This window comes from Crinia signifera, chromosome 4 (assembly GCF_055691185.1).
Source record: "Crinia signifera chromosome 4, ASM5569118v1, whole genome shotgun sequence".
NCBI lineage: Eukaryota > Metazoa > Chordata > Amphibia > Anura > Myobatrachidae > Crinia > Crinia signifera.
In genome coordinates, this window is record NC_139220.1 from 295,821,149 (window position 1) to 295,832,294 (window position 11,146).

The window sequence follows — 11,146 nt, forward strand, 5'->3', positions numbered from 1 at the left end:
GGGGGACCCCCACGCCACCCCCCGATTGCGGCATCTTCCCCATACCTTTTGGATTGAAATCGTCAATCCGCGGGTGTCAGAGGAGGGGCGGAGCTAAATCGCGTCATTTTAGCTCCGCCCCCTCCACAGAGATCCGTGTATTAGGGGTTTTACCATCATGGGGGCGGGGCTTAATGATGTAAAGCTCAAGCCCCGCCCCCCGACCTGCAGCTGGAAGTCTCCTCTCCGGGCTTCTCCCGGAGAGGAGACAGAAAAAGTCGGCAACCCTGATTTACATTGAACCATCAGCACCATTTCCCAGCACTTTAGTATAGTATCTCTTACTAACTGCTTTGGGGCTCATCTACATTTGGATATAAGTCATTTTAAAAGATTCCTCTCAGATGGAGCCGTACACACCCACGCTTTTAGGTGCCATGTTCACAGTCTCTTTTCACAATCTCTCCATATATGGAATTAGACACGCCCTTTAAGTGGAGCATGACACGCCCCCTCAATGGGGCGATGTGCAAAATTATGTTACTAACTTTCATCTCCCTGAAACTAGTTTTCAAAAGTAGGCAAGTATGCTACTGTGGGTCAGATTAATTAAGCTTGGTGAAGTGATAACTTGTCTTGTTTTATCACAGGCCAATCAGCTCCTACCTGTCATTTTGACATTGGTTTGAAAAATGACAGGTAGGAGCTGATTGGCCGGTGATAAAAATTAGACACTTTGGGGGACATTTACCAAAATGGATTCGTACACCAATTCGTATTCGTATTTGTTCTACGACCGTCTACGAATGTGTACGACTGGTGATGTTGTAAAAAAAGTCGTGTTCCGGAATGTTATTTATCTTAGAGTTGTCGTATAAAAAATCGTATTTATCGATGTCGTAGCCATGCGTATTTGGGTTTACACATGTTTTCGTATTGTCGTAGACTCGTATACGAAATACGAATGTCGTAGGGATATCGAGGGTAGAAACCTAGATATTTCACGAATTGTCGTGAAACATTCTACGAAAATTCGTATTTTATTCCACATGCGTCACTACGAAACTGAAAGCACAAGCGTGATTGGTGTATTCCTTTTACACTTGGGAGGCCTCTCCCAGCCATATATAAGTCGTGAAGGCGCCAAAACTTGTTGTGGGTGTAGTTTGGAGTGTGGAGGAGAGAGGTGCAGTGTAGAGTTGGTTGGTGTTTGTTGGTGAGTTGGTTCTAATTGATTTCTGAGTGTGTATTGTTCTGAAAGTTGTCTTGTGCTATTGTTTGTCTTGTCCTTTTAAAAGTTTGTCACTTGTTATTTTTCTTTTTTGTTCCAAAGTCGATATTTGTGTGTGTTTGTGTGTGTGTGTGTGTGTGTGTGTGTTTGAGGGAAGGAGTAGGAGTGTGTTTTGTGTTGTTTGTGTTTCATTTATTTTGTGTGGTAGAAGTTTGCCCTCATGTCTGAGAGTGGGGAAAGTTCCATGGGTGAGGTGGAGGAGGTGCCTGATGTGATGGTGGGTGACGAGGAGCTGGATGAGGAGGAGGATGAGGAATATGTGGCTGAGGAAGGTGAGGGTGAGGGTGAGGATGAAGAGGATTCTGAAGTGCCTGTTGACACCCCTGCTGGCTCCAAGAAGGGGAAAAAGAAAGCTGCTAAGAAGATGCCCAAGTTCTCAGCGGCTGAAAGCACTGCCCTTCTGCACAGTGTTATCAAGCATAAGGGCCCACTGTTTTTCCAGCCAGTGTCCGCAGCACGGAAGGCAAATATCTGGAAGGAAGTAGTGGAAGCAGTCAATGCTCATGGGACTGTTGTCCGTGACTTTGCTAATTGCAAAAAACGCTTCTACGACATCCGTCGGCTTGTCAAAGAGAAACTGGTTAAGGAGGGGAAGCATCGTCGCCGATATGGGCCCAATGTCCCATCCCGTATTGACTGGAAGGATTATGAGCGGGCAATGGCCACTCTGATTCCAAAAGAGATTATCAGCCCACCTGGTGTGGTTGATTCCGATGCCCGACATGCTGGTGAGTATTGGTAGTTTTATCATAGCTATGATGCAACATAACATTTTATTTTGTCACAACCCTCATTGTTTAGTCACCAATGAGCCACACACCCAGTTCATTATCACTGTAATGTACACATGCTATACACCTCACATGGTTTAGTTGTTTGGGGCGAATTTTTTGATCTAGACATTTGGTCGACACAAGCAGTATGTTGACATGTGAAGGTTACAACTTGTTTGCATTACAACACAATTGCACAGGTTAGGTCTGCACAAACAGTGCAAACCACAATACCTCACAGTCATGTAAATGTTCTTTTGTGTGAATTAATTTGGTGTTATTGTAGTTTAGTGTAACCAGCTAAAATGCTTGTTTCAAAATCAAAACCATATGCTTTGCATGGGGACAGATGTCTTATGTGCTGTGATAAATTGATTTTGTTGTTGTACATCAAAGTGAGATCTATATTGCTGTGTAAGCATTAATCAGCCAGTATTAACCCTGCACAGAAATGCTAAAACTGCGGCCAAATTAATGATTTCCACCTGTAACATCTGGCCCACCTGCAGTGCACATGCTGCACTCAATCTATTAATTAGGTCTGGTTAAAGTGAAGCTGATTAACATCATTAATGCTTCCCCACATTGGTGCTTGTGATTATTTCAATGCTAAAATCAATCAACATACATACATGTATGTCATGTTTATGATGTAGTTTGGAACTGATCTTATATAAATGGGACCGGTTTACAATTGTTATGTATGTTTGTGGCTGCATTTTCAGATGCAGTGTTTATGTGTAGTCCTCATTGTCTTATAATTTGTTTTTTTGTAGGTGTGTTTGCATTAATCGTTGTGCTAACTATTGTTGTGGTATCCCATAGCAACGCCTGTGTGTTTTTAACATAAACCTTATTCCAATGACAAATGTTACGGTTTGCATTCAACACTCAACATCCATTAATATTGTCTTGGTAATTAGAGGCATTATTGTGTGTTGTGCATGTGTAAACATCATGATACAATTTTTATTGTTTACAATACACATTACAATTGTGCCAACATTATTGGAGTACTCTTGTAATGTAGGTGTCATGTTTATCTATTGTTTGTGGTAGTCTCTGTTTTTATTGTTGTGGCTGCTTGTGATGCTAATGAGGATGTGTTGTGGTTGTGTCATTTGTCATCACAGCTGCACGTGAAAAAAAAGGAAGGTCCTCCTCTCCTTCTGGAGCCAGCAAGATCTCAAAGGCCAAGCAATGGGAGACATCCCCTGTGGGTTCAAGGGGTCCCCGGGCCAAAAAGTTGAAAGTACTGCCAGCTTCAGTGCCTCAACATGACTCTGCGGAATCAGATGATGACACAGGTATGTTTTGTAATTGTGCCATTGTCACATTCTTTTTCAACCCGCACAACATTATGGATGCGTACAAATATATAACATGGTAAGCCACAAATGGCATGCCAATCAGCTACTGTGTCACAGACTGTGTTTGACAAATGTGAGACGGGATTTGTGTGTTTGGCTGTGTAGCTCTCCATTGTTTCACTTGGAAAGTGTACATATGTTATCGCTGTCTCTCTGGTGTTGAACTTATGTTTGTCTTTTTTTATCCATACAGCATCCCCTGCTGCATCGCGGTCTCGCACCGCAAGGACTCAGAGCCGTTCAGTAGCTTATCCTGCCCAGGGGGATGTATTTGGTGGGGGGAAGATAGGTGTGTGTTCTGACAGAGCCATCTCTGTCTATCTCTCTCTCTCTGTCTCTGTCTCTCTCTCTGTCTCTGTGTCTCTCTCTGTCTGTCTCTCTCTTGGTGAACTTATGTTTGTCTTTTATTGTCCCTACAGCATCCCGTGCTTTATCGCGGTCTGGCACCGCAAGATCTCAGAGCCGTTCCATTGCTGATCCTGCCCCGGGGGAACTATTAGGTGTGGGGGAGACAGGTGTGTGTTCTGACAGAGCCAAAATCCTCTCTGTATCTGTCTCTCTGTCTCTCTCTCTGTCTGTCTCTCTCTCTGTCTCTCTCTCTCTCTCTGTCTCTCTCTGTCTCTCTCTCTCTCTCTCTCAACTTATGTTTGTCTTTTATTCTCCCTACAGCATCCCGTGCTTCATCGCGGTCTGGCACCGCAAGATCTCAGAGCCGTTCCATTGCTGATCCTGCCCAGGGGGAACTATTAGGTGTGGGGGAGACAGGTGTGTGTTCTGACAGAGCCAAAATCCTCTCTGTATCTGTCTCTCTCTCTCTCTCTCTCTCTCTCTCTCTCTCTCTCTCTCTGTGTCTCTCTCTCTCTCTGTCTCTCTCTCTCTCTCTCTCTCTCTCTCTCTCTCTCTCTCTCTCTCTCAACTTATGTTTGTCTTTTATTCTCCCTACAGCATCCCGTGCTTCATCGCGGTCTGGCACCGCAAGATCTCAGAGCCGTTCCATTGCTGATCCTGCCCAGGGGGAACTATTAGGTGTGGGGGAGACAGGTGTGTGTTCTGACAGAGCCAAAATCCTCTCTGTATCTGTCTCTCTCTCTCTCTCTCTCTCTCTGTCTCTCTCTGTCTCTCTCTCTCTCTGTCTCTCTCTCTCTCTCTCTCTCTCTCTCACTCAACTTATGTTTGTCTTTTATTCTCCCTACAGCATCCCGTGCTTCATCGCGGTCTGGCACCGCAAGATCTCAGAGCCGTTCCATTGCTGATCCTGCCCAGGGGGAACTATTAGGTGTGGGGGAGACAGGTGTGTGTTCTGACAGAGCCAAAATCCTCTCTGTATCTGTCTCTCTGTCTCTCTCTCTGTCTCTCTCTCTGTCTCTCTCTCTCTCTCTGTCTCTCTCTCTCTCTCTCTCTCTCTCAACTTATGTTTGTCTTTAATTCTCCATACAGCATCCCGTGCTTCATTGCGGTCTGTCACCGCAAGCATTCCGAGCCGTTCACTGGCTACTCCTGCTGATCCTGCCCAGGGGGATCTATTTGTTGTTGAGGAGACAGGTGTGTGTTCTGACAGAGCCATCCTCCTCTCTGTATCTGGCTCTGGCTCTCTCTGTCTCTCTCTCTCTCTATCTCTGTTGGTGAACTTATGTTTGTCTTTAATTCTCCATACAGCATCCCGTGCTTCATTGCGGTCTGTCACCGCAAGCATTCCGAGCCGTTCACTGGCTACTCCTGCTGATCCTGCCCAGGGGGATCTATTTGTTGTTGAGGAGACAGGTGTGTGTTCTGACAGAGCCATCCTCCTCTCTGTATCTGGCTCTGGCTCTCTCTGTCTCTCTCTCTCTCTCTATCTCTGTTGGTGAACTTATGTTTGTCTTTAATTCTCCATACAGCATCCCGTGCTTCATTGCGGTCTGTCACCGCAAGCATTCCGAGCCGTTCACTGGCTACTCCTGCTGATCCTGCCCAGGGGGATCTATTTGTTGTTGAGGAGACAGGTGTGTGTTCTGACAGAGCCATCCTCCTCTCTGTATCTGGCTCTGGCTCTCTCTGTCTCTCTCTCTCTCTCTATCTCTGTTGGTGAACTTATGTTTGTCTTTGATTCTACATACAGCATTCCGTTCTACCACCTCAAGGACTCACACCACATCCTCATCCCCTGCCTTTGATGTGACACATGGGGATTTTTTTGATGTGGACATAGGTAAATTGTTGTCCTCTTAAGTGTGGTTGTATGAAAGTGTATATATGTTTGTGTATTTTTGTATCTTATCTATATATATATATATATATATATATATAGATAGATAGATATCTATATATATATATATATATATATATATAGATAGATAGATAGATAGATAGATAGATAGATAGATATATACAGGTTGAGTATCCCGTATCCGAGTATCCGTTATCCGGCTTATTCCGAAAACCAATCATTCCTGCAAGTGATTCCCACCATTTTTTTGGCCTTACAATTCAATGGGGACATTTGTAACAGCACTACTGAGGGAATGATATGTAACTGGCACTACTGGGGACATGACATGTAACTGGCACTGTATATGTGCAAGACAATGATTGCTTGCCATTAAAATTCAATATCTGAGATAGTACACAAATAGTGAATCATGTTTTGAAACCTTTCATTTTGAACCAATAAAATCTATCTGTGTGTATTTTGTGTGGTATGACAATTTTTTATTTGTGTGTATTGTATGTGTTTATACAGCATACATGCAAGATACTTCAAAATAGATTATTGACAAATTAAACAATTCCCAAAGACGGAATAATCCATTATCCAAAATTCTCCTTGGCCCCAGCATTTTGGGTACGGGATACTCAACCTGTGTGTATGTGTGTGTGTGTGTGTGTGTGTGTGTGTGTATGTATATATATATATAAAGAGATATATGTGTTGTTTTATTTTTGTAAAACACATGTATGACAATTGCTATTAATTATGCACAGTATCAGGGCCTGCTGCTGGTCGTGGCCATTTCACCAACACATCGGCAACGTCAACGGTGTCGGTGGCCCCTCAGGACACTGATGTTGCTCTAAATACAGGTACATTAAGAAACAGATTATTGTACAACCAAATGACATGTGGTAACACTGGTATTTTGGGATGATTGATGTTTTGCTATGTTTTTTGCCAATGTAGCAACTGCATGTGAGCCAGACTCGTCCCCTATGCTTGGACCAATGATAATACGGCCACCTGTCCTCACCCCACAACGGCAATGCACTCAACAAGAGTACTCCCACCAAGGTAACAATAGATAATGGTGCACATAACACATCACATGACCAGCTCCAGGAGAAACACAATGCTTAATTCCTGCACTCCCATCTCATGTATGTTTAAAAGTGTGTCCCAGTCCAAAACTAATGATCTCCCTACTTCAGCACAGGTGATGGGAGGAGGGACGGAGCAGCGTGGCAGGGCATGGGAGAACAGCACTGATTTGTCGGGCGCTGACCTCCTGCCCAGCGATCGCTGGGGGAAGGTGCTGGTCGCAGGAGCATGCTCCTGCGACCATCGACCATGAAGGGCTGGCCGCGGGAGCGCACTCCCAGCCATCTATCAGCGGCTGCACATGAAAACACTGGCAATCTGGTTGTTGTGCAACCATTTTGCCAGCTATTTCATACATAATTGCACCCGTGTGTACGCAACATAAATGTTGCAGTTTTTATTTCACAGCACTTACATCAAACACATACCATCTGTAAGTGTGTACAGAACTTATAACACTTTGCTGAAAAAAAAAATTCTCTGCTCATGGCATAGGGTTACCACCTTTCCCCTTTAATTCCGGACACATATTAATTACACAGGTTCTGTTGAAGTTTAAAACCAGGTGAAATGGAGTCTTGAAGTCACCCAGCCACAGAACCTGTGTAATTAATATGTGTCCTGAATTAAAGGGGAAAGGTGGTAACCCTAGCTCATGGCCTTCACTACTAATTACTGGTTGTTAGCACCGAATTTGACACACCCTTGTTTGGCCAGCTCATCAGTGCAGCAGATGACATCATTTATTCATTAGTGTGAAAGTCCAGAAGGTTACTGCTTTTCATGTTGGTTTTAGCCATTAGCCATACAGTGTTGTCAACATTATACACACTACCTGTATTTTTTTAAGTAACATGTGACCTGCTAATTGAATGTGTATTAATGCTGTGCATCACTGTTATTGGTTTTGAAATCACAGCTTCAATCACATACACTGTGAGTGCTTCATGTGCTCTTTTGCTGCGGCAGCATTATAAGTGGACATACATGTAGATTCTGCTCTCAGCAAACCAAAATGTCCCAATCCAAATTGGATAACCCATGTGCAGCGCCGGTGGGGCAGATGTAACATGGATATGAAGTTTTGCAATTTTGTATGTTTTAAAACTCCAGTGCAGCCTCAATAATGTGCTTATTTTAAAGAACACAGCACTTGAGATTTCTGCTTCCACATACCCCAGCCAAATTTCGCTCACTCTGCACATGTTACATCTGGCCCAGCTGCACTGCACATGTTTTTAGCCATGTTGATCAAAAATTTGAACTACCATCATAACAGAATAATAGGCATACTGCAACGGTAATGCTGTGTACACACGGGGGCTATAGGGTCTGAAATGGCTGGCAATATGGTCGCAGGTGATATACTTTACATCATAGCCTTAATTATGAGTGAATATTTGAGCACACACCTAAGTTGCCTTACATAATAGATGTATTGGAAAGTGCTCTTGCTAGTGTTAGACTAGAAAAAGCTAATGGACTAATAGTAATGATATATGCATCCATTTTTGTAGGTGCAGACGAGCCTGATGTGAGTGCATCAAGAGAAGAGGCGGAAGACATGTGGCCATTGCGGGAAAACACCCCATCTCCCCCACCCAGGCGAATGCCACATAGCCCCCAGCGGACTTTCAGCCCCCAACCGCAAGCTGCTGGTCCTGCCGCAGATTTTTTCACCAATTGGGCTGCCCACCAAGCCCGATGTGAGGCAACCTTTAAGGTGCAAGCAGCACATCTAGAGAGGCTACATTTGGAAACAGGACGCATTGCCAGAACACAAGCACTTCTGCATAAAGACAATCGCACCCTGTTGAAGTGTGTGACGGCAATGCGGGTGGAACAGATGACATTCCAGAATCGAATGGTGTCGCTGATGGAGGCCCTATGCCAGCAACACACTAGCCATACCCGGCTATTTGAAGACATATCTGGGTCATTACGTGAACGGAATATGATGGCGGGCCAACAAAGCACCACATCGCAGAGCACCACATCGCAGAGCACCAGCGCTACGCCCCTGTCTACTCCCCTCCCTTCACCAACACGCCGGTCAAGCCGGCAATCTGTGAAACAAACCCCAAATGTAAAGGGGGCAAGGCCTTCAAAACGTGGGGGTAAATAATGTTGCTTGTGTACTTTTTTGCATGATGTTAATGCAAGAGTAAACTTTTTTTGCTTACCACATGTTCTGCTTGGTATTACCTTTTATTGACCCACAGCACATCATCTGACATAAGGTTGAAATATTTATTGCACTACACAAGCGTATGCACATCTCTTCACAGTACACATCGGAAAAAACTACAATGTTTGTGGTCACCCACATACACACACAACAAAAATTCAGTGTTTGCAGATGTTACATTCACATCATCAACATTCCTGAGGAAGCCGAAGAAAATGGACATTGACACCATAGAACACCTATTAGGAATAAAAAAAATACATTAACACATGTAAAAAAACAACACACATATAAATATAGCTTACACTTAAGCCGCGTACAGACGGGGGAGATAGATAGCTCAGCCATATATTGCTAGCAATATATGGCAGCACACTATATTGCTCTGTTTCTCCTTTTCATCATGGACCACAGATGGTCGATGATGAAAGGGAATCTCTGGTGGCAAATGCCGCAGACGTCATCAGCTGGTTGCAAGAGCAAGGTCCTGCGACCAGCGATGTTTATTTTGTGGGAAACCCACCTGCCAAATGATCGGCAGGGCACACACCCATCACTGCCAATATGGTTGGCTGAAAACCCATGTCAAGATATTTCTGCCCCATATTGCCCCCGTGTGTACACAGCTTTACTTCTACACAGTATAGTACATGCAAACACATCTCGCAATATAGCCATGTCATCATTATGTCAACTATTTTGGCATTGTAGACAGAAATCTGGTAGGCCAGCTCTTTATAACAATTTGCCCTAGCTGTGTGTGAGGAATCCCGGGAGGCTGCAGGAGAGAAAGACAGGTAGGTGTAACATGCAAACTACTTCATGGTGATGATGCCTGTGAGAGATGACAACAATTAGCATGGCATGTCAGCATTGCAATGTACAATCCAGACCCACATTAGTTAACACTTTGACATATAGGAAGGACATAATGTAGACACATGATTTGTGCAAAACTTACCATCCACATGTAGCCAAGCAGAAGTGAGGCAGACATCCATGGCAACTGCAGCACAGAAATCCGCACCCAAGCTGTGTGAAGGTGGTTGTGATCAACATCAGCATATGATGTTGGTTAATGCATGATGCTTTCAGCAGTGAACAATGTACACCAAACTGAAAAAATAAACCAAACTAATTGGAACCCTTAGGTAACATTTCAGACAACATCAAACATTACACTGAAACAATACTTACACGCAAAAGAACGGCCAGCAAATGACATCCAGGTACCAGGGAGCCCAGGAGAACAAGGCCCACACACATTCAGCCTTCAGAACCAAAGTGCACAAAATATATAAGGTTTTTAGAAAATAACATGTATTGTTATGTTGGTGTGGCTTGAAATGAACATTTACAGTTAAGGCATCAAGCATATACATTAGAAAAATTGTACATTATGTAGGTTCTACTATTACAAAGGTTACGTAGACACCACTAATGGTAGACATGTGAAGGCTATTGATAAGTGTAAATGTGGCCACACACTAGAAAGATCTGCCACTTGAAGATTTGTGCATAAATTAGCCTTGCAATCTTTTGTTGGTGTTGGACAAAATAATTTGGTGAAGCGGACATCTTTATCAAAGATATGTGTAACATTTGCATGTGCGTTGCTAGGGATCTTTTGACAAATATACTGATCTTTCGTGCAGCACTTAACATCCTAATATTCTGCTAAAGATCCACAGGAGCACACATCTGACTGAAATGGTGAGATGTATGACGGCTTCTCGGACCACATTTGACGATATATCGGTCACATGTTTAGAAATTGCATACCAATTTTTTCTAGTCTGTGGCCACCTTAACACTTATTTATATTGTGACCCGTGATATGTGCATAGAGCAGGGCTGGGCAACACCGGCCCTCCAGATGTTAATGAACTACACATCCCAGGATGCTTTGCATTAGTTTTGCTATGTGCCCATGCTGAAACTGATGCAAGGCATGCTGGGATGTGTAGTTCATCAACATCTGGAGGGCCGGTGTTGCCCAGCCCTGGCATAGAGGATGTGTTGATTGTTGCCCATATGCCATTGTTACTCACCACTAAAGGATGCCTGGATGAGCTCATGGCGAATCTGCCGCCCAGACGCTGTACTCCATCTATCACCAGATCTTTCATTTTCCAAATCAGTCTCACTGTCTTCTCCGCCCTCAATGTCTGGTAGATCTTGATCCAGACAGAGGTTGTGAAGAAAACAGCAAGCCATCACAATTTTCGAGACCTTTTGGGGGCTGTACAACAA

General features: G+C 43.9%; 1 protein-coding gene and 1 long non-coding RNA gene across 2 annotated transcripts; one reads left to right on the top strand and one right to left on the bottom strand.

Moving 5' to 3' along the window:
- Positions 1–737: 737 nt before the first annotated feature.
- LOC146072786 (uncharacterized) lies at positions 738–8,892 on the top strand. The gene is made up of 13 exons (XM_083179983.1): positions 738–1,998; positions 3,177–3,350; positions 3,607–3,702; positions 3,833–3,928; positions 4,083–4,454; positions 4,609–4,704; positions 4,851–4,955; positions 5,070–5,174; positions 5,291–5,395; positions 5,512–5,601; positions 6,375–6,473; positions 6,571–6,678; positions 8,223–8,892. Exons 1-13 carry the CDS (start codon positions 1,431–1,433, stop codon positions 8,828–8,830), a joined length of 2,622 nt encoding a protein of 873 aa, XP_083036109.1. The 5' UTR covers positions 738–1,430; the 3' UTR covers positions 8,831–8,892.
- Positions 8,893–8,989: 97 nt separating this feature from the next.
- Positions 8,990–10,462, bottom strand: LOC146072787 (uncharacterized). Its single transcript, XR_014473233.1, has 3 exons — positions 10,091–10,462; positions 9,855–10,009; positions 8,990–9,132 (listed from the first exon to the last, which is right to left on the bottom strand). It is a non-coding gene; the product is annotated as an uncharacterized LOC146072787 (long non-coding RNA).
- Positions 10,463–11,146: the final 684 nt, after the last annotated feature.